Below are 23222 nucleotides of genomic sequence, written 5' to 3'. Positions count from 1 at the left end.
TTTCTTCATCCTATAAATACCCCAGACCCCTTGCCTTGCAGGGGGTAGAATTTGAGATTTGTTCTCCCATCTACTTGGCTGCCTTGTAAACCCTCTTTGCTGCAAACCTTGGTGTCTCAGTGTTTTGGCTTGCTGGGCATTGGGCAGGAGGAACCTGGTTTGGTAAACAGTTCGTGTCTGGGTTTTCGGAGGCAGGGCAAACCTTTTATTAGCAGTTAGGATGTCTTCTGTGTTTTATGACTACACAGACATCATATGAAGATGAGTGTAGTAAGATATAAATTTATCACTGAGCACAGCTAGGGAAAGTGTGCTTAAAGAAAGAAGTTTAGGGTTTAGGGCTCACAGGCATCCTGTAAGGGTTAAAATTTTGAGTGTCTGGTTATTCTTACACTTTGACAAGTTCTAAGAACTGTGCTGATTCAAAATAAGGACCATGAGAAGAGACAAAGGCACTCATACTGAGAGGTGATGCAATTGTGGAAGCTGTAATATGGGAGAAATGCCTTACATCCCAGAGCTCCTAGGAACGCTGACTTGGGAGATGGACTTTTATTTATCTTTAGCCCTGCAGACTCCAGGACAACCATACTGTTAGGTACAGACTTGAGACTACATCATGTCAGAGCGTGAACGCTTCGTGGCATTATCAGAAAACTTAGTTTGGGTAAAACTAAACTGGGATTTGGGTAAAACTGAACTGGGACTTTCTGTCTTGTTTTTTTCTTTTGTGGAAGGAAAAAGGAGTGGAATATATGAAGAAAATTGTTGATTCTCCATGCCCCAAAGCAAGACACTTAAAATTTGCAGCAGCTTACAACCTTGGAAGAGCTTATTACGAAGGAAAAGGTGTTAAACGATCAGACAAGGAAGCTGAAAGGTAATCTGGCCTAAGAACAAGATTTTGTTTTCATCAAATGTCCTAAACAAAGAATAACTCGCCTTCTCCTTCTCTTCTAGACTGTGGCTTTTTGCTGCAGACAATGGGAACCCAAAAGCTAGTGTGAAGGCTCAGAGTATCCTAGGATTGTATTACTCAACAAAGGAGCCCAAAGAGCTTGAGAAGGTAACAGTGGTCCATTTGATAAACTAGCATCATGTGTAGATTAATATTTGGTTCACTATTCCTTCTGTGAATGGAGGATGGTGAGGAGTAAGTATGTAGTCCTGTATAGCTCATAATTCTTTAAAATGTAAAGAAAACTTACATATTAGGATCTCCAAGCTCATCTCGCCCTTTCCTCAACTATGAATGCTGCCTCCTACCAAAGGAGACCACAGATGTGAGCACTTTGTGTGCTGTGGAAAACACACCTACAAAATACTCTACCATAAAGGTAAAAGAGGAGGGTGAGTTAGTACCGTCTTTTAATCATCAGCGATGGAAGCTGTTTCCAAGGAATCTTATAGGGAGGAGGAAATGAGGCGTTCAAGGCAAGCTTGTAGGAGGCACGTAACCACCAGCACCCGCTCCCTGCACCCCGCCCCCCTAGATCCTTGGCAGACAGCTGAACAGCTACCTGGAAATCCCTGTGAACTCAGACTCACAGGGCGGATGTGCTCGGACTTCATGCAGGTTTGTATCCTTGGTTGTCTTTGATCCTATCAGAGCTCCAAGTGGGCCTGAGAGATGGCCGCCATCTAACATCATCAGCTGGTCTCCTTGCTGTGCCGCTTCACAAAGCCTTTCAGACACTTGGTTCCTGTTTCCCACTTTCTCTGTGCTTCCTCTGGAAAACTTGAAAATCCCAAAACCTGAATAGCTGAGCTCAAGCCAATGACCTGGCCTGCACTGTGGGGAGACAACAGGGGAGCCTCCCTCAGCACCCTCTCTGAGGCCTGTGAAACTGGTGCCAGCCTGACCTGTGTTCAAGAGGCGGGAGCTGTGTCCTAGAGATGAATTAAATTCTACCTGGTGAATACTATGGAATTGTGCTTTTTCTTAGGCATTTTATTGGCATTCAGAAGCTTGTGGCAATGGAAACCTGGAGTCCCAGGGTGCCCTGGGGCTCATGTACTTCTACGGACAAGGTGTCCGCCAAGACACTGAGGCTGCCCTGCACTGCCTGAGGGAAGCAGCGGAGCGTGGCAATGTCTATGCTCAAGGGAATCTCGTGGAATATTACTATAAGATGAAGTTCTTTACAAAGTGTGTTGCATTTTCCAAAAGGTGAGTAACTGGATAAAAGTATTTACAAAAACTTACTAGATGTTCTGTGCCTGGTCTGTTTAGTAGAACTCACTGGAGTATTGGAAATGATGGCTGTTGGCACTTGCAAAGTGGCCAGTGCAACTGAGGACTGAACTTGTAACTTTCAATGGATTTTAATTTAAACAGACACACACAGCCCAGGGCTACTGTATCAGATAGTGATTGATGAAACATCTGTGCCATCAATCTGCATGATTTCAATGCTCTTTGCTTTATATGCCAGCTAAGTGATCTTAAGCAAATTTTACTTCTCAGGGCACCGACTGTTCTTTTGCAATCTTGCAGAAGTATTTTCTTCTTGATTAAAAATAATAGTGAATATAAAGCATGTAACATAGCTTGGCACATGAGAAATATTTTTTCTTCCTACACCCTCAGGCACAGGTTCTGTAACTGCACAGTTACACTGTAGCTTGATGAGGACAGCAAAATGAGAAAGGTTAAAAGACTCAACACTAACATAAAGGATATGGAAATTTGTTCTGAGGCCGTGTATTTTGCCACCTTTATCCACAGTGCACAAATGCAACATGCCAGGAGAAAGAGACCGTGGTGTCCTCTAGAATGGCGTAAGGCCATGCTGACATCGCCCTCCCTACACGCCCTCCCATAGAGCCCACAGGCACCCAGTGTGAAGTGGACATCTACACTGGAGGATGAAGGAACGCCTTTTTCCCTCACCTCCCCAGCATCATGGGCTCCAGGCAGCAGGCCACTTGACAGTGTGGTCTCCAGTGTCCCAAATCTCCCAAGTGCCCATCTGAGTAAAACTAAGACTTCAAATAGTCCTTTAAAAATCTTTGGAACTTTCCATTATTGTCCATGTTCCTGTTTCCTACAGTATCACAGCTGACATGGAATGGACTCTTCCATATAATTGTCCATCTCTGTATCTGGGTTATAAAGAATGACTTTTTATTGCCCACTAACATAGATGTGCAAGTTTCTCAATGTGTTTTCTGGTCCTCTGTGACTGAAGTCCAAATTCTTCAAGGTTGATGTTTAAATACCCAGAGAGATAGAAGACTGCTTTTCTCTCCATTGTTTAAATCTGCAAAGTGGTAAGAGTTTTTGTAGTAATATTTTAAACTTAATGTTTTCTAGTGGTTATTAAGCTTGACAAGCATAATCCTAGAGGGGCTGTCAAGTAACCACTGTGGTTAGTTCCTCTTCCACTTGTGTTAGTTGACTGTATTTACCCTTCCCCACACAGCAAACAATTCAGTTCTAAAACTTGTAGAAATGCTAGGGAAACCACTTGGGGCACAAGGAGAATTTCTGGATGTGTTTATAAAAATGTAAACCGTTTAAGTGATAGTGTTTTTAAATCTGACGACTGGGTGTTGCAGGATCGCCGACTATGATGAGGTTCACGACATCCCCATGATAGCCCAGGTCACGGACTGTCTCCCGGAATTCATCAGCAGAGGCATGGCCATGGCCTCTTTCTACCACGCGCGGTGTCTGCAGCTCGGCTTGGGGGTCACAAAGGATGAGGCGACAGCCAAGCGCTATTATTCTAAAGTAAGCCCTATCGCAAACATAAATGGACTCCATTAGAATTTCTAGGTTTTTAGTTGAGACTTGAACATTTTATAAATTAGTGTTTTTTTCTTACTTACTATGCAGATAATCTCTGTCTACCCAGAAGTTGTTAGACATGCAGCTTGTTTGCAGACAGTTTTCTCATTCTTTTTAACATAATTAAGCTCAGATGGTAAAATTTCTATTTTTGATGCAAATTATTCTATTTCACTATCTGCAGCCTAAGGCTCAGCACTAAGACCTTAAAGCCTGAACAAGTATGCCTTAGTTCACCCAGAAAAAGTGTGAATCTCTGTTTCCTTCTGTATACATTAGAGTACATTTCATTAAGGTTTCTTTATGCATGACATCTACTACAGCCAGTTAAAATAAGCCTTTTCATGTTTTAATCCATGTGATCAGTTTATTTCTACAAAATAGATTTCACATCTAAACGCAACTGTTAAAAACTGCAGAGGAAGTGAGAAAGGCAGTCATTATGAATAGTAACTGCAAATTCATTTTTTTAATAAAAAGAAAGCAAAAAATTGCACACCTGACATCCATAAGTCCAAATTGGAATTAGATCATAAAAATTTACATAATACACAAATTGTTCAGTTGGAGCAGGGGAATAGAGCAAAGAAGAATTTTCTAAGTCCCCTGCCTAAAAATCTGATTATGTTATAGCAGTGGTTCTCAAAATTATTTGCATGTTAAAATCACATGGGGATCTCTTAAGAATTCCAAAACCTAGGCCTTATTTCAGAACAATTTCATGTCCTAGAATGGACACGGGCAGATTTAAGTTCCCCAGGAGGTTGCAATGTGTTGCCAAGTTTGGAACCCTAAATTATTTTGTTGGAAATTAAATGTCCACAGTATTAAACCCATATCAACACAAATATCAGAATATGGTACAAAAATACAATTAACCTTTGAGGTATCTACCATTACACCATCTTATCAGTATGAGTAGCAGCTGTCTTTTTTAAAATCTAAACATTCTTTTATTTTACCAGTTTCCAAACCAAGTCAGTTTTAGATTCTGTACTAGGTATCCTTTCCAAGTAGACATAAGCAAAGAGAACTCTGGGTGAAAAATATCCAGAAATGTGATACATGTTCATCCTAAACAAAACAGCGTAATAAACAGGTACAACTGTAAAACTGTTTTCCTTAGGTTGGGACATAATACAGACCCATCACTCAGTTTTGGTCACTGGATTTTATGGGAGATACTTCCTCTAACTTTTCTGCATTTTAAAAGTATACCCGTGAAGGGTCTGGAATCACGTCAGATGAGGCACAATAAGGGAAATTCTAAGTATTTTACTCCAAGAAAAAGGACTTGGGCTTCAGTGGTGGTCTTCAGCAGACTGCAAGGAGGGCACTGAAACTTCTCTCTCCCCCAAATGGTAATAGCATGGTTAATTTTAGTATGATCTATTTTACGTAGGTTAACTTGAATTCCCCTAATTAAGCAATTAGAGTAGAAATGTATCTTAATTACAAAATTCCCTTAAATCACTGTACTCTTCTTAAAAACAAAAGGTTTAACAGTCCAAAATATGTCTAAATAACTTTCTTTGAATTTGAAGGCTTGTCGTCTGAATCCTGCATTGGCAGATGAACTTCACACTTTACTTATTCATCAAAGAATTTAGATCACAATGCACTTCAACAAAGATCATCGATTCTAACAGCTTAGAATGTATGTATTTTTATAATTTTTATAACAGCTATGTTTTCTGCCTCGCACATTAGATTAACCTGGGTATTTTAATGGTGGCATGGTATTTTAATGGTGGCATGGCAACCTGGGTATTTTAATGGTATCATGATGGCATGATACCTTCATTCTTGAATTTGTATAATACAACTTGAAACCTAGCTAACAAGATCAAATTGCAGGAAGAGTCCTCAGAGATCCAAGTCTTAGTCTAGAGTGTGGCCCAGATTGTGTCAGATATTGAAAACTATTCTATAAAGCCAGTGTTTTTTTCCATTCTTAAATAGTGTCCTGAAATACTTGATGCAGTCTTAGCTTTAATAGTATAAGTGCTACAAACTTGCCAAAAAAATGACAAAGTTTAATTCTTTAAATTTCTTTAATCTTTAGTTTTGTGAATTTTTAATAATTTTATTCAGTCATCTAAAACTTTAAAAATTCCAAATTGAAAGGAAAAATTTGAAATCTAAATTTGAAAATAAGTGGGTTTAAGAAACTGCTTACAATTTTGCCTCTCTATATCTTCCCTTAAACATCTTAGTGAGTAAAACTACTATATTGAAACAAGATGTCTCTTTGAACTTCAAATCCTTGTCTATATTTTAAAACCCTCAGTGTATTTCAAAGATAAAATCTCAAATCATCTACCAGTATAAGACCTAGAAATTGTTAAATCAGCAAGAGACTTTCCTTATCCATTACATCTACAAAGGCAAAAGCCGACAGAAAAAATAGAATCGATACCCAAAAGATTTTAAAGAAAATACACATCTGTAAAATAAATATTGAAAGTATTGTTTAAGATACCCAAATGACACCTTCTTTGTAAATGTTTTGGCTTTATTTTATAAATCACACCCATCCTTTCTAAAGTGATTTATAAGAACTCAGCACTGCTAAGTCACTTCAGTCGTGTCCGACTCTGTGTGACCCCATAGACGGCAGCCCATCAGGCTCCCCCGTCCCTGGGATTCTCCAGGCAAGAACACTGGAGTGGGTTGCCATTTCCTTCTCCAATGCATGAAAGTGAAAAGTGAAAGTGAAGTCACTCAGTCATGTCCGACTCTTAGCGACCTCATGGACTACAGCCCACCAGGCTCCTCCATCCATGGGATTTTCCAGGCAAGAGTACTGGAGTGGGGTGCCATCACCTTATCTGCATCTTAGCACTGCTGCTGCTAAGTCGCTTCAGTCGTGTCTGACTCTGTGTGACCCCATAGACAGCAGCCCACCAGGCTCCACCATCCCTGGGATTCTCCAGGCAAGAACACTGGAGTGGGTTGCCATTTCCTTCTCCAATGCATGAAAGAGAAAAGTGAAAGTGAAGTCACTCAGTCATGTCCGACTCTTAGCAACCCCATGGACTATAGCCCACCAGGCTTCTCCGTCCATGGATTTTCCAGGCAAGAGTACTGGAGTGGGGTGCCATTGCCTTCTCTGATCATAGCACTGGTAAAATACAATTAATATGTAGGCGCTGGTCACTAACGAAGTATTAAATGGCACAAAACTACCTGGTTTTGTTTCATGTTCTGGTTTGTCTGTATTACTTGAACTTCATTTTGTCTTAGATAACTTAGATAACTAAAGGGAAGAAAATTCAACAAACTTAAGGCCATATACTTCTCCTTAAATCTCTTTGAGTAGAAACTTAAACCATCCCTGAAAACCAGTCCTTTGCTTTTTGGATCTCTACTGAAGACTCTGTTCTTCCCCAGGAACAACTTTTCCATTTCTCTAGCCCACTACAAGATTTCATAAAAACCTAACTTAAAGCATTCTACAATACAAACCCACTTGCTTTGCTCTTGTTTTCTTAATAGCATCCATAGAACATTCCTTCAGTTATTTGAAGATCCATATTCCCAACTGGTATTTTCTTCTCCACACTCAGTCCATTTCCTTGAGCCTTTAAGAATCTTAAAATAGAAATGCAATAAAGCTGTGTATGGGGACTTTAATCGCACTTTTAATAGGTCACTCTTCAGTCTCCAAAGTGAAGACCACTTTAACGGCCATTAGAACACAGGTCTGAGAAATCCTAAGGGTAGGAATGTGACATGTCATATTTTGTGATATGCTATGCTTGCGTGTCCTAAGTGAATCCAACACAGAAGTTAAAATCTCAGTTTACTGTAGTTACCATAAGGCTGGCACGTCTAGCACAAGTGAGCCCCTGAAAACTATTACTACCTCTGCCACCAGCCATGATGCATACCTTGACCTGTGACTGGAGTCAGTCTTTAAGGGAGGTGAAGCTTCAAGATCGTTAACTGTTTACAAAAAAAGAAAAATCAAAACGTCAGTTAAGTCCTTATAGGTGATAACTTACGAAGAGGTAAGACTTAAGATTGAGAAGTCATAACAGCTCTGGTTTAATTACAGAAGATGGGCACTTCGAGTAATTGCTGTGAAGTTCCTGGGCTTTCTGACCTCACTCTGCTTCTCTTCTCTGAATGTCTTTTCTATGTCGCTGTGAATGATCATTCCGAAGTACAATATCTTGGTTTGAGAAAAGCATCAAAGAGCTGTAGCTAACAGAATCTCAGAGATAAAATTTGCTTTACTAATTTTCAATCATTTCTCTTTCAGAACTTATGTTTTATATCAAGAACTTGGCAGGTATGCTCTAACAATGATATAATCAATACCATTTTAATATACATTTACATAGTATTTTTCTTTCATGGATTTCAAACTGAATTTCTGCTTAATTAGTTTCTTTCAGTATTCCTGGAGGGTAGAAAGGGGAAGTGTTTCCTTATCACTGCATAATAAATGGTAAAACCCAGGAAAATTAAGTCCCTTGTCCATGCCCTACTACTGAAAACAAAGCAACGTCCGTACACCTGATGCCCGTCCTAGTCCCCAAGACTTGATGACACAGTCAAGTCGTGAGCAGCACGAAGTAACTTCCCTCCTCTTTGTTTCCCCATCTCATTCCTGCCTGTCTTTCAAAATTTAGCTCCCATCCCACATGCCGAATACAGCATTGGCTCTTCTCACTCAACTAAAAATCATATTTTTCACATTCATTCTGGGAGAATGGCACAACCTTTATACCTCCTTACAGAAGAACTCACATGCACAACATTTTCTGCAAACAAGGCACTTGATATATATCTGAACTGCCTTCAGTGTTTCAAATTATTTTTTGAGAGAAGGATACAAGCATCTTAAACATCAGAGCTCTGATTCATTTTTATAATTTATTGCTTCAAATGCTTCAAACTATGGGAAATCTTTGGTAAAAATAAAGACAGGAAAATTTTCACAATAACTTCACACAAAGCATTGCACAACAATATTCAGTACACACAAACAGAGGAATGTTCAGAGTCCTCAGCGAGGAGATTAACTGTACAGTGTTCAGAGTTCTTCATTTAAAACAAAACTTCATAAATATTTAAAATATTTCCTAGGTTCTTATCACATATCAACATTTATATTTCAAACAGTATGTTGTCCTTTAAAGGATTTATATTAAAATAAAAATAATTAACAAGTGTTTGTTTTTTTTTTTCTGTTGCCTAATATACAGCATCAAGTTTCCTCCCCAATTCTGCTTCATTCACATAAAACTAGAGGGAGGTAACTAGAAGTTCAGTGTGGGTCTCAGTCAAGCCCTCTGTGGAAAAGAGGAAAATGTTTCATGTCTATTAGTACAGACATTTCTCTGGTGGTTTATTTGTGCAGTCTCAAACCTGACAAGCTTTAAGTTGATCTAAATGAGTTCTCAGCTCAGGACACAATTCAGTTAGCAGCAGTTCCATCAGCACCTGAACCAACAAAGAAAGAAAGAAAAAGTCTTTTTCTCTGAAGATTTATTCAGATATCTACATCTAAGACTAAAATTTAATTTTAAGCCTGAGATGCTCCTCAGTGAACAAGTTGCTCTCCAAAGGAATCCGTATTCTATAAACTCCATTCAGATTGATTTATTTCATGGTCCATTAACCATCATCAGACCATCAGGGGTATTTAATATTGCTCACTATTATAAGACAGACAGCTAGGAAACAGTTTGCTTTGTTGAAATAACAAAGCAAAGCAGTCAGGCAGAGATGTTACAGCACAAGAGAGAAACAACAGCAGGCTGGGAAGAGGAGGTGGCATCCACTGGGAGTGGTTTTTTTTTTTTTTTTTTTTAAAGCAAATTGAACAGACAAAAATAAAGCAGAGAAAATGGGTTCAGTTATAAGTAATAAAAATGATTACGAGTATAAAGAATTAAAATCTACCCCCATATGTGAACAGAAATGTACAACTGAAGAAACAGTGAATCCTCTGGGAGGCTTTACTCACGTATAGCAGGTGCTTATTGGCTCTCTTTTCTTGAAGTGCATTGAATATTTTTATTATACCATAACGGGCATTTTGCTGTCCAACAAGGCTCTGAAGCATATCTGAAAAATTAAGTTTATATTCCAAGCTGCTACTGATAAAAGTGCACCGTGCACAGACCTCCAGTGAGGCCCTGCCCTGCGCACCCAGCACATAAAGGCGCTGAGGAACGTGAGGGGTGGGTTCTTGCCAGTGTTTCAGGAAAAAATAGTTTTTTGACAGGCATTTATACAGACTATAATTTTAATACCCCAATTAAAACCATAGCTCTCAAAACGGGGGGTTTTAAAGTATAAAATTCTGTTATCTAAAACATTGTTCTAGTGAAATTATAATCAGTACTGTTCTTTTGGGGACTCTTCAGTATAATTTCTTAGCAAGGGACAAGACATGATTTGAAAGAAAAAGGTATGATCACTTTTTTTCACTGTAAATAATGTTTCCTAAGTGGCAGATGCCTTAGTGGGGCTGACAACACTCCCTTTCTGTCTGACTTTCAGGAGCAGAACCCAGGCCTCACCTGGAATGTTCTCGAGCAGCTTCTGCTGGGCTCTCTGCTTTGTTTCCTGGCTGCGCGCGCGGCTTTGTTCTTGGCGTGGGATTGTGTTTGGCGGTGCCAGCTTCCCATTGGGCCAAAAAGCATCCCGGAAAAGGTTGATGTAGTAAACCAACATTTGCTCACTGAAAATCCAGTTCACTGTGTCCCGAATTTGTCTTTTAAGAGAAAAATACGTCTCAGATGAGGTTTTTAAAAATTGTATTCTCTGTTTCTCAAAAGGCATTTATCAGTGGGTAGGTTAAGATACAGTGTGATCTAGGCGTTTGATGAATAAACTAGGAATTGGATTTTTAAACACTGACTCTGAAAGTTATTTTTCATTTTGGTAACACTGATGGCCATTCATTCCTGCAGCTCACATTTCCACTGTTACTGACTTCTCTAAATGTTTGCCACACGGTGTCTTTCAATTTTGAAAGGCAATAACTGAGAGGAGATGGATTCATTTGAAGTTGGCAACTACTCTAACTGTGCACGGTACTTAACATACTAATTTCTCCATAAAGTGTTGCAAACTGAAAACATCCATCCATGTAAAGACAGCGAAAAATGGCCTGAAGACCTTCCTGAGCTCTGGCAGTCCGGGGGAGAAGCAAGCTTTTTCACTGGTCATCCCTTGGGGCTGCTGTGGCAGGGGGTGCTGGGCGGAGTTCTCCAACCCGGGAAGCATCTCACAGGCTCACGAGGCAAAGAGGGGAGAAGATACCCCTTTCCCCACAAAAGGGAGCACTCTGAGAGGATACACTGCCGCCCAGCCACTCCAACCTCCCACAGGAATAAAGACCGACAGACCCTGACCCGCAGAGTTATAAGTGGCTTTTATCCCCGGTCACTCAGGTCTTGCATAACGCCGACTTTAGCAGTCCAGTTCCAACCACCCACAGGATTGCTGCTGTCAAGAGACCAGCAGAGCTCACGGGAAGAGCAGTCCTGAGGGTGGCGGGAGGTCTCTGCAGGAAAGGGGAGCAGAATCACCTTCCACTCTTAGCACCAGGAAGGCCTGAGACTTCAAACTGAATTTACAAATAATCAATCAAACAGCCCTTTAAGAATCTGACATCCCAACCAGATTTTTAAAGGGACGATGTCTGGTTTTCAGGAACAGTATCTGAAATAGATGTTTCAAGCCCAGCACTGTGCAGAGAGTAACCCAGTCACCAGTGAAGTCCAGAGTCCACTATGAGTCAGAACCGTGGTAATCCTGTAACTGCATGTCTCCTAAGACACTTCCCAGTACTGCTTAGACTAAATCAAATAATTTTATTAATTCAGTGGGACTTCTGCTTTAGGAGAGAACCTGCTGACCTGCCTAATAAAATCTACATCACAAAACAGTTTGTCTTGCCTGGAGTCTTTAGGTTACCCATTGAGTGAGCACTGCATGAAGAAATGAAGAATGAAAATTTCAATTCGCAACTTAGAATTAGGTGAGTGGCTTTTCCCAAAGGCCATCTCCTACATATTTTGATATTTCTATCAATTCAAGTCTGACTTTGTATTAGCCAAAACCGTAGGAAGCTTCTGAAGCCATTCTGGAACGTGAAATGACAGTACCAGGCAGGAGGCACATGGAGCTGCTGCCAAACTTCATGGTGTGGCATTGTCTGCCTGAGGCAGAAGAGCAGAGGGCGGGGTGCTCCGCCACTTCTCTACCTGAGGACAAGCCCCCTGAGCCAGCAGCCTGGAGATGCCTACCCGGTGCCCCTCCCCCGGCCAGGAAAACCACTGCCTAATGTGTTCACTGCTGTCAACCCACGGCTGCTCATCTTAGCATTAAGAGCCAACATCATAAATCGAAGCAAGGAATGTACACGTGACTTTCTGAAACTAGAAATGTGCAAGTCTGGAGTTCTGAGAAAAATGGGGCCATTCTGAAAACTTTATCCAAGGCCTTCATCAGACTGAAACTGTAAGTTAAACAGGGCATTTTTCTGTTTAAAACAAAAGCCCACGATACTGAGTCAACCAAACAAGTAACTAACACCATGACAAAAAATCTTAAACAGAAGTAAATTCTGGTTTATCACCACAAAGTCAATATTCTATTTGCAAATGAATAAAAATATAAAGTGTTCTTTATTATGTTTCCCACAACATTTATAATATTTGTGTAATAAAACTATCACTTTAGCCTTGTACATACATTTGACAACTAAATCTTTCACTTTGAAAAATATCTGATAATCATCTTAAATGTATTTTGCTGTTAAATTGATTTCCCCCTCAATTTTAGCATTTGAGTCTCAGTTTTTCTTGTGTGGGAAAGTCATGTTGCTGACAGTTGAAGAGTGCTGAGTATATGTAACCTTTATGTATATGGATAATGTGCTACAGTTTAGAATACACATATGGCTTACATAGCAGTGTAACAGGATATACACACCCCTCATGGATACTCAGGTTTCATCTAACAAGAGAATATACTATTTTAATGCCACCTCAACCCGAAAAAAAAAAGTATGGTTTGCAGACCCTTCAAATAAATACTGGCCATGTGCTGCTTATCCTACTTTCCTTTGGCTCAAGAGTCTAAGCCTTTAAACTGAACCCCATCATGTGACATAAAAATGCTGCACCCATGGTACTAAAACCAGCCATCAGGGTCAACAGAGAACTTTACAGAACAGTCTTCCAACCCTCATCAGCCAGCCAGCGGGAGCATGCGCCAGCTTCTGTGATCTGGTGCACCGTGTGTTCTGGGGGAGAGAGTCTTGCAGAAATTTGCTTCCCTCTCCAGTCTTAGAATCATATCAGAAATACAAAGAGAAACTAAGAGACCCTCATTTGTGGAGGTAATCTGACTGTTAAGGCAAAAGGTAGGGCATGAATTCAAATACTAATTTCGTGCAACTTACTTGTTGATGGTTCTTCCAAAAGTGACCTGAACGAGAGCAATCAACGTTCTTCTCACCCATTTAAACACTGAAATATAAATCAGAGGGAAAGCATCACCACAGGCTATCACAGTTGTGACGTCTTCACAGCAGCACAAAGCATAAATCTCACCATGTCATTCAACCTGAATCCTGACACCAAGTCAGGGGCGATGAGTTCCAGAATTTGCGTCCAGGTTAGCAAACTTCGCTACCCAGGAGTATTCTAATAAGCTTTCATTTTCTACTTAGCAACTGATGAAACCTACAGTTTTTCTTTTTTTCAGCTTTTCAGTGCCTAACAACAACTGAGCTAGCGAGTGGAACTAAAAACTTCATGAGTCCTTGGGCTGCTGACGTCTTGTTTTCCACTAGCGGACGGTGCAAACCCAGACAGAAGATTTCTGTCTGGCTTCTTGAAGCCAATGTTCTAACAGTGCTGTGAATGAGAAGCATCTGTGGTCAAATGTTGATGAATATTCTGAAATATTTATGAACTGCTGGACCTAACTGCTCCCTTTGAATACTGCTGTGTAGACCAGGGGCTTTATATATTTTATGCCTGTGGGGGAAGAAAGGGGAACTGGGAAGACCCAGGATCCCGAGTGAGCCATGGACCCAGCACTCCTGCGCCACTGCCTGGAGCAGGCGGCCGCCATCCCCTCCTCCCAGCCTCTGGCGCCTCACCTGGGAAAGGGCAGTGTTAACACAGACTTTTTTTTTTTTTTTTGCTCAAAGAATTGCGTCAATATTTTGTGTCAAAGAGTTTTGTGAAGGGTGCTTCCTACAGACCTAAACTCTTAACTATTAGCATTAGATTAGGAGACACATTGCTTTAAGTGTAGAATATGAATATAAACCAAAAGAAGGCAAGGAAATGCTGTGAGGATATTTTTGACCTGCAAATTATAATCAAAACCAAATATTCCCTTTATATATTCACCTCCGTGAACTGAAATGTTTAACTCCTGACACATGGCTTGGCTATGATAGAGCCAGGAGTTCAGGTCTCCTGCACCAGTAAGAAAAAAATGAGTAAATTCACAAACACCTCTGTACAAATATCAATAGCAGTTAACACAGACTTGGAACTAGGCTTGAAAACATTCTCAAGTCATTTCTAACTTTTAAAATGTGTCCAGGTGCAGTAATGTCAATCCTTCAAGCAAGAGTCCTGTCTTGGAATCAGAACCATGCCTCAGAAGTGCCCTTCATGTTTGATGGAATTCAGAGCACCCAGGAGGCGTGTGTCTGTTGGGAGGATCACCTGTGCACCTTCTAGGGCAGCAGAGAGGTGGCCACACCCAGAGAGGGTCTAGGACACGGGCGGCTCCAGGAAGGATGCCTGACAGCCGAGTGCCTGGTCATAAATGTTTAAAACAGCTGTATTTCTGGTCCCTTTTCATAAACTGAACTAGAGCAGGAACCAAAAATAGCTCTGCTACACATTCTCTCCCGCCACCAATTCCCTTGACTCTGCTGTGTTTTCCTAACCTTCTCTAGTCCCCCAACACGCACACACACACCCATTATTCCTTCCAAGGACTCATCCCTTCAAAGCCACATGGCAGCTGCAGCAACACTAGGATTTAGCTGATGGCAAATAAATCACATCTCATTATCAATGATGTTCTATTTATTGCCCTCTGAAATGTCACTAGCAAAACCAAACATTCTTCTGAGCAGGCACGAGGAGGAAGTGCACGCCGCGGAGACAGGACTTGGGGCCTGACTCCTGGCCTGACTGCCTCTGACACGTCCACCTCTCTCTCAGTCTCCCTGTGGCAGAGAGAACACACTGACCAAAGGCGAAGATGGTGCTTTCTCACTGTTACCAGCTCTGGAGGAGTCACGGTTTAACAGACCAGATTTCACTGAGGAAGAGTCAGACTCTCGGTGGGTGGAGGACAGGTTTGTTCTGCCTATACAAACATTAGCAAACATCTCAAAGTGCCTAAAATATAGACCAGCTATAGCTTTTTCATCGGAAAGGATCCTTCATACTTAGACAGTACTCCTTCATGTGGATAGTTCTTAATTTACCACCTGTTTCGGAAGTTTGACTTAGTTCCAAATTTTCATTATTAAAATTATGCTCAAATGAACATCCTTATATATAAACCTCTGCCTGGAGTTTAGAATTTAATTGTGTCTGTTGCTCAATGTGAATTACATTTTGGGAACCCTTATACTGTAAATTCACTGAAGGAAGACTCTACCTCTGAGATGTCTTTGTTTCCCCTATGGAGTTATAGCTAAAACATAAGTTTCTGAAGTGTCTGCTGATTATTTTAGATTTGGTTTAGAGGAAGAAAGAAACCACTGAGCTTCTCCAGTGGCTCAGTCAGTCAAGAATCTGCCTGCCATACAGGAGATCCAGGTTTGATCCCGGGGTCAGGAAGATCCCCTGGAGAAGGGCACGACAACCCACTCTAGTATTCTTGCCTGGAGAATTCCATGGACAGAGGAACCTGGTGGGCTACAGTCCATGGGGTCGCAAAGGGTCAGACACGACTGAGTGACTAACACACACATTAGAGAAAGAAAAACTTAAATGACCAAAGCAATCCCAGCACTATAAATTTTCTTGCCTCTTCATTCATCTACCCAAGCATTTTATTGATCACCTACTATGGATCACAGATGAGGCATTATAACCGACACTGAAGATTAAAAGACAAAGATGTGCTCAAGTTTATAACAGCCCTTGGAAGTTTCTTCATCTGCACAGAATTCTTTAAATGGCATGTTAAGGGGTATATAAGTAAGAAGCTACACACAGCCTACCTCCTGTGTAGGACCAACTCTCAGCACTGTCTTTGCCCCAAGGGAAGAAATGCTCATCCAAGGGGACAGAGGCCCGGACACTCTCAGGGCAACACGTACTGGCTGGCAGCGTGATATGCCTTGTGAAACCTGGCTCCTCCCATGTGCTTCCTTTTCTAGGCACTCAGGTGTGCCTTTAGGTACCTGTAGCACCTCTAGCTTGGAGAAGGCAGTGGCACCCCACTCGTACTCTTGCCTGGAGAATCCCATGGACGGAGGAGCCTGGTGGGCTGCAGTCCATGGGGTCGCCAAGAGTCAGACACGACTGAGCGACTGCACTTTCACTTTTCACTTTCATGCATTGGAGAAGGAAATGGCAACCCACTCCAGTGTTCTTGCCTGGAGAATCCCAGGGACGGGGGAGCCTGGTGGGCTGCCGTCTATGGGGTCACACAGAGTTGGACATGACTGAAGCGACTTAGCAGCAGCAGCACCTCTAGCTAGCACACCTCAGGCTCCAGGTGTGCCTGAGTATGCTGGCCTCATGACTCAGAGCAAGGTGAGTGTGGGCAGAGGGTCCCACTCAGGAATAGTGACAAGAGCCGAGCAGTGCAGTCTGACCTTTGACCCAGTGCTGCTCTGGGACAGAGGCGCCCGCGCAGGTCTGAGCAGAACAGTCTCCTGATCCTCTTGATGCTCGTTTCTTTGAAGTCCATCTCCCCCGGGGGCCTTCAGAGGACGATTTCTCAACGTGGTACTGCTGTTACTCGGGTCAGGAGAACCCTGTGTTGTGGGGCTGCCCAGGGCTCTGGGGGTGTAGATGCAGCAGCCCTGGCCTCCACCCAGAAGATGCCTGAAGCGCCACCCCACAGGCTGTGAAAGCCAGGAATGTCTCCAGACACACCCAGTGTCCACCGGGGACGAAAGTCCCCCATGCCTCCGTGGATGACCACTGCTCTGGGGCAGAGAGGTGGCTGAAAGCAGACTTGGCCTCCCTGCGTCCCTGGCCACATACTCACCTTTAACAAGTGGCTCTTCCTCTGCTGCGCAAAGTCAATTTTTGTATACCTTTTGATGATAAAGCCATGAGGCTGTGCTAAGTCCCATGAAAAGAAATTCAAAGCATTCCGGCTTTCTGTATTCAGAGGAACACGGTGCAGGGTAATCAGGACCCTGCATTCTAGGAGCACAGAGATGAAACCTGTCTTAAGAGCCGACCTTGGTGTCTGGCTGGCCTGTGAAAGTATTTGCTGAATGGATATAAATACGTCTGCTTCAGGAACAAAGGCATGTTAAATATACGTGTGTCCACGTGTGTATAGCCACTTAACCTGAAAACACCATTGACTCGTAACAAAGAGGCTTACTTCCTCGAAGTTCAAAAATCTCCCCAATCAACATGAAACACGGTTCAGCCAAGGCATCCTTCCTTCCATCTGCGTCATCACCATAATCTGATAGGTCACTGTCCTCCTCTGCCTCCTCCTGGGGGGACAGAAAAGTCACGGAAAGCAGGTCACTCACCCAAGACAGATGCAGGCGCCATCCCTCTTGCAGTGTCAGTTCTGAATGATGTCCTCATGGTTCAACCTCACACAGTCCTTCTACTTCCCTACATGCAGAACTCTAGGCCTTTTCCAAAAAGGTCAAAGTGTATCTAACCCCAAGGAAAAGCTTGATCCCAAAGCCTTATTCAAGCTCTAAAACAATTCTGAAAAGCCTCTGTCACTGCATTAATGAGGAGTGAATTCGCAGATGACAAAATAGTTGTCTAACCATTTGGGGTTTTAAAAGGCTTTTCAGCTTAAGTGATTTTAAATTCACTGTGTTTTACAGGCATGTATCATTAAAGTAATTTTTTTTTAAGGCTCTGAATCAAGCTGTTATTCTGTATTTCAGCTAGTCTCATTTCCTGATCTTCATATCAGCAACTTTCAGTTGAAAACTCATTATATGCCAGGCACCAGGCCAGTGCAAATGAGTATGACACGGTGCCGGACTTTGAGAGGCCCTGGGCTCTGTGCGGAGGTGACCAGGAAACACGCGGCTGTTTCTGTAGTGGGGTGCAGAGCGGAGGCAGGGGTGCAGACATCAGCCAGAAGATGACAGCCGAGGAAGTCCATTCTGCTGTCTGCAGAGGGAGCAGCTGGCACTGTGGGACCAGGGCTTCGGGGTTGGACGGCAGAGGAGCAGCCGGGAAGTCTCAGAGGAGGAGTCCCCCCACCACCAGAGGCTGCGGAGAGCAGGGAGGACCTGCGGCCTGAGGGCAGATTTCAGAGGGCAGATTCCTGCAGTGGCTGGGCCACAGGGGACATGGTGAGAGGTTCAGGGATAAACGGGAGGTGGCAGAGGTGAGGGGCCAAGTCGGACCGGACACAGCACATGCAGCCGTGAAGAGAGGCAGGGAGATGCTGGGGAGGCAGGTGGGCATGGCATCCCCTGTGAGCTCCGCTCCAGCTCACGATGCAGCAGACGCTCCTTCCGCGGTCACTTCCTTCTGTCCAAACTCATTAAACCAATTCCAATGAAGAGGTGGAAGGGTCCTTCACTGAACTACAGAGATGCCAGATTTCAGAGACGGGCTCGGATAACTTCCTGGAGAGCCAGGTGAGAGTCGCAGCCCGAGTAAGGAGCCCACTGGAGGGAAGCCTGAAGCCCGGGTGTGAGATCACCCACGTCTGCTGTCTCCCTCTATTCACTCCTTCACCCACTCACATCACTGCCAGGTTCATCTGGCTTTGGAACACACCACAGCTTTCCATCCCGAGGATAAAGCTTGAACCCCGCAGCCTGGCAGGGCCTTGCCCCTCCTTCTACCCTCTGCCTCATCTTCCATCAGCCCCCTTCCCGGAGCCATCCCCCAGTCCAAGACCTGCTGACTGTTTCCTAACACATCCTTATGTCCTGAATCTCATTATCAGCTCCAACTCCTCCAAAGTGAAGGTCCCCATCCTGGGGAACAGCCAGGCCGCCTCCCGTAGAGGGGCTTCCGCAGAACCGCGGCCGCATCCCACCCACCTACCTGCTTACCCGTCCTGTCCCCCAACACGACCGCAGTGGGAACTCAAGGGGGTTGCTTTGTCCCCACGTGCAGCAGGCCTGCACCAACACCTGCTGCTTCACACAGCCTGCAAGAAGACGTTCGCTTAAATACGTTTCAAAGACATACAACCTTTAGACAGCTCACCTCCTGATGCGAGAAGAAGTCGCGAGGGAGTCTTTCCAAAAACGAGGCTAATGAAAAACTGGCTTTTTTCCCCTGCACGTCAATAACCTTGAGGTAGTCAGGAGAAGGGCTCAAAAAGGCATAAAGTGCTTCACTCTGACACAGTCTTTCATCCGAAAGCAGATTCTGTGGGAGAAAGAGGATTAATTCTTCCTACATGGTAGGAACACGTCTATGCACTGGGAGCCCCCAACATCAAGATGAAGAGCTGGCTATCTCAGGAAGTGTACTTTCCTCACAATTCTGAATCTAAAACCATTATCCTTTCCCCCTGAAAGAAAATGCATTAGCCCGATTCTCACTGATCTCAATGGCAAACAACTCTGGGGAGGTTGACTGGAGCTCCCTTATCATTCTGCTGGTGGGAGATACTGGCCCACAAGAGAACTCATGGCTTGGGGCAACAGAAAAGTCTCGCTTTACAAACCGCCTGCAGATTCAGGGGCCACCACCTTTCAAAGTCAACTTAACTGTCGCTCGTCTGTGTTGGAACAAGGTACGTATTTGCACAGCACACCAGGATCTCATTCAACCAGTTTCATGGCTACCTGCGGACTTTGCACGTCAGCTGAGCAAAGAGCTCTGTGCTGCCACAAGGTGGTAACTGCCTGCCAGGCGGCAGCTTTCTGTCCCTGGGCTGCCACACGCCCCAGGTGGTGCGTGCTTACATAATTATGTAACTTTTTATTGGCCCCTAAACTGGAAATTTCCTTGAAGTTCTCTATGTGCTTGTCTGGCCTTAGGAGAGAAGAAAGGAGGACATTGTCAGGTTCGTTTCTGTGCAAAGCAGGTGCTCCTGGCAAGACAGAAAGTCAACGATGTGACCCTAAGGATGTGCAAGTGTCTGGTACTCACAGACTCGGGATTGCGGGATAAACGAACCAATGAGAAATCCTGCCCCACGGATGGGGTGACCCCCTGGGGGATGGAACTCGAATTCTAAGGGCAGAACCCTCTCTGCTGGGAGAGGAGAAGAGAGGAGCTGTCCCATGAGGTTTGCGTTATCTTTGTTCAGATGCAAGTTGACATCTGATAAACCCTATGACCCTCCCTGGAAAAGCCCCTCTGAGTATGCCCAATACTGCCATGCTGGGGATTGGGGTCCCAGGGGCACCCCGCCCCCAGCCCCCCACATTCCAGCGGTGGTCAGCTCCCTGTGTCCTGCAGAAGACTGGCCTGAGGCTGGAGGTTCTGCCTCAGGCGTGGGAAGGAGACTGCGGGCATGGGCCGCTGGACTCACTACTGCCTTCCCGGCCCCTGAGCGTGTTTATTCCTTTCACAGAGCCTTAAATGCTCAGCGGTACGTGAGCGTGGATGAGCAGGAGTGAGGTATTCTCCTTCCACCTTGATTTCCTGGCTAATCTACACTCTGACACTCCTTCATAAAGTCATAGGAACGGGTAACTAATGGTAAGCCTCAAATAATACAACAACCATAAACATGGAAGTGATTCAGGACGTGTTAAGTGTTTGGACTAAGTTATATTCTATTATGAAGGAAAATAAATTAATTATGTATGAAAAGTTAGACATGTTCTCAAAGACTATGTCCATGGGGGAAGGTATAATTGGGATTTTATCACATTTTAATGCTGAGAACAGAATCCCAGTCCCAATCCTTACCCCCGAGGGCTCAGAGCATGTCACTGCATGTGGCGGAGAGTGGAGGAAGGCTGTGGATAGGAGGGGACGAGTGTACAGGGCATTCCGGGAAGAGCAGACAGCAGGGTCACCCCCAGAAGCAGGTGCAGCGTAGTTGGGGGGACGGCTGGAGTAAGGCGTCTGCGTGTGAGGAACAATCAGCTAGGTTACTAAATATCTGTTATTAGTTTGCCTCCACAGGGACCCATATGTAAATATTCACATAAACACACACTCAGTGGAAATCGTCTTTTCTAGAAGGTCCTGTGGACCTAATAATATCTGCCTTTCAGACTAAACCTTTTGCATTTTGCTTTTCCCATTTGTGGGATGATATTATGAAACTTCAGTCGGCTGTGTAACCTACCTAAATATATCAAACAGTGAGCACTTTCAAATAAAGTCTTTGAGGAAATGAAAAAAAATTAAAACAGTTACTTCCTGACTAACAGTCCTCCTGGTGGAAAGACAAGCCGTCCTTGGGAAGTTGTTGCGCTGTTCAGGCAGGTGGTTCCCGCCCTCCGCCTCACCCGCGCCACCTAGTGGCAGCGCAGAGCACATGCTCCTCTTGGCACCAGGGCGGGGACCACGAACCTATTTCCATCACCAGCAACCCAAGAGGGGCAAGCCTGGCCCCTCTCCACATCCTCAGAAGTTCAGGGGTGCCCTGGTCTCTGAAGCACAGCTGGAAAGGTGGCTGAAAGGCTGGCAGCACCAAACAACCCTCCCTTCCTGGAGACCCTCCCTTCCCCAACAGCAGAGGCTGCAAGGAAATGCAAGTGTCAGCTGGAGGGGCCCAGAGCCTGGTTATATTTCTGTAAGAGCACTTAAACATAAATGATTCTCTATCCCACTTCTGCCATAATTAAACTTGGAAAGCTTTTCAAAGATGCAACTATTTTATTTCCGGATGGACACACACACACACAAATTTATATATTTATAACAACACATACATGTTATCTTTAGAGAGAAATGAATATATGAGAGAAAAGCAGAAACTGATTAACACCTGTAAGGGAACTCTAGCTAAAATTTACCTAGTTTAACTATGATCTGTACACCTGATTCAAGTGATTATAATATAGCCTCTATTGAGAATCTGCAACATCTATTAAGTCCCAGGACTTCTAGCTACTTCTTCATTGGCAAACAGTGTTTTATGAGGTGAAGGTTCATGCCCCCTGCCTCTGAGAACTAGGACTCGGCGGCCCATGGTGTGAGTGACTTAATTATAGTCTGAAGACAGAGGCCCCAGCTAAGGAAAAAATAAATAGTGGTTGCTACTGGAGACAGCATAGTTTTGTCCAGTCTTATTCTCTAAACATAGACTGAAGGAAAACAAGTGTTTAGAGGAAATCAGGAGACTATCTTTAGGACCATGCAGTAGGCAAAGAGCTCAAAAAGCATTAAGCACAAAAAGGAAAAAAAAAGGACAGATTGGACTAAAATTGAGAATTATGCTCATTAAAAGAACTCATTAAGAGACTGAAAAGGCAACCCACAGCACAGGCTCCGACAAGAGACTTACATGCAAACCACACACCCAACTCCTGCAAAGCAATGTGGAGAAGACAGGTGACATGACAGAAAAGTAGACACAATTTTAACTTCACAAAAGAAAATGGTCCAGTGTGGAGCGACCAGAACCCTGCATGCTGCTGATGAGAGTGTACAAACTGCTTTGACCACTGAGGATAAATGAAAACCCCCAACCTCCAGGGACCCCCCAGCAGACATTCACCAAAGACCAGCAGTGGCAGCTTCAGCTTCGCTCCCCCGCACAGTCTCTGGCTGCAAACTCTCTGAACGCCCATCAGCAAGAGCACGAACGGACTGCAGCGGGTGCGCACAAGAAGCCCATTCAACAGAGAAAACAAGGAAAAGGAAATCAAAGATGGTCTGCAATGAAGAAGTTCGGGACCATCACCCTGAGTGAAAGGAGTCACACAGAAGCGGGTCCATACCCTTCATTCATGTTCAAAACCCTTCATTCATGTTCAAAACCAGCTGTAACTACATGGCTGAGAGTCAGGACTCTGGTCCCCTGTGGTGATGCTGGCGGGACAGGAGACATCCTGTCTCTGGGACCGGATGCTAGTTACAAGGTGTCCAGCTACAAAACCGGAGAAAGCCTTACACATGGTATCTGCATATTCTATATCTGTACATCTGGTCCCATCACTTCATGACAAACAGATGGGGAAAAAGTGGAAACAGTGACAGATTTTATTTTCCTGGGCTCCAAAATCACTGCAGATGGTGACTGCAGCCATGAAATTAAGGCCACTTGCTTAATTTAAGGACACATTAAGCAAGGACACTTGCTCCTTGGAAGAAAAGCT

The 23222-nt window shown here is 43.7% G+C and overlaps 2 protein-coding genes across 8 annotated transcripts in view; one reads left to right on the top strand and one right to left on the bottom strand.

Annotated features, from left to right (window-relative positions):
* The window catches only part of LRP2BP (LRP2 binding protein), a 32035-nt gene extending 21637 nt beyond the window's left edge, over positions 1–10398 (top strand). For 3 of the 4 annotated variants that reach the window (XR_003509053.1, XR_003509054.1, XR_003509052.1), the window contains 7 exons: positions 738–880; positions 961–1066; positions 1947–2170; positions 3562–3736; positions 5338–5450; positions 8061–8090; positions 10313–10398. Coding sequence is in view for 1 of the 4 variants with exons in the window: in XM_027530002.1 (XP_027385803.1) it covers positions 738–880; positions 961–1066; positions 1947–2170; positions 3562–3736; positions 5338–5403 (714 nt within the window). In the remaining 3 variants the exon portion in view is untranslated. Of the gene's footprint in view, positions 1–737; positions 881–960; positions 1067–1946; positions 2171–3561; positions 3737–5337; positions 6436–8060; positions 8091–10312 lie in introns of those variants that run through there. The other variant, XM_027530002.1, reaches the window with a different exon arrangement.
* Positions 8659–23222, bottom strand: part of SNX25 (sorting nexin 25) — a 91801-nt gene continuing 77237 nt past the window's right edge. For 2 of the 4 annotated variants that reach the window (XM_027529997.1, XM_027529996.1), the window contains 8 exons: positions 19198–19362; positions 17378–17495; positions 17030–17190; positions 16632–16770; positions 13227–13293; positions 10333–10526; positions 9774–9874; positions 8659–9247 (listed from right to left, as the gene is read on the bottom strand). In XM_027529997.1, coding sequence (XP_027385798.1) covers positions 9167–9247; positions 9774–9874; positions 10333–10526; positions 13227–13293; positions 16632–16770; positions 17030–17190; positions 17378–17495; positions 19198–19362 — 1026 coding nt within the window. In that variant the 3' untranslated portion in view covers positions 8659–9166. Of the gene's footprint in view, positions 9248–9773; positions 9875–10332; positions 10527–13226; positions 13294–16631; positions 16771–17029; positions 17191–17377; positions 17496–19197; positions 19363–23222 lie in introns of those variants that run through there. The other 2 variants (XM_027529999.1, XR_003509051.1) reach the window with 2 other exon arrangements.

Source organism: Bos indicus x Bos taurus, chromosome 27 (genome assembly GCF_003369695.1).
Source record: "Bos indicus x Bos taurus breed Angus x Brahman F1 hybrid chromosome 27, Bos_hybrid_MaternalHap_v2.0, whole genome shotgun sequence".
Taxonomy (NCBI): Eukaryota; Metazoa; Chordata; class Mammalia; order Artiodactyla; family Bovidae; genus Bos; species Bos indicus x Bos taurus.
The sequence above is the reverse complement of the archived record's forward strand: the minus strand, read 5'-3'. Positions and strand labels throughout refer to the sequence as shown.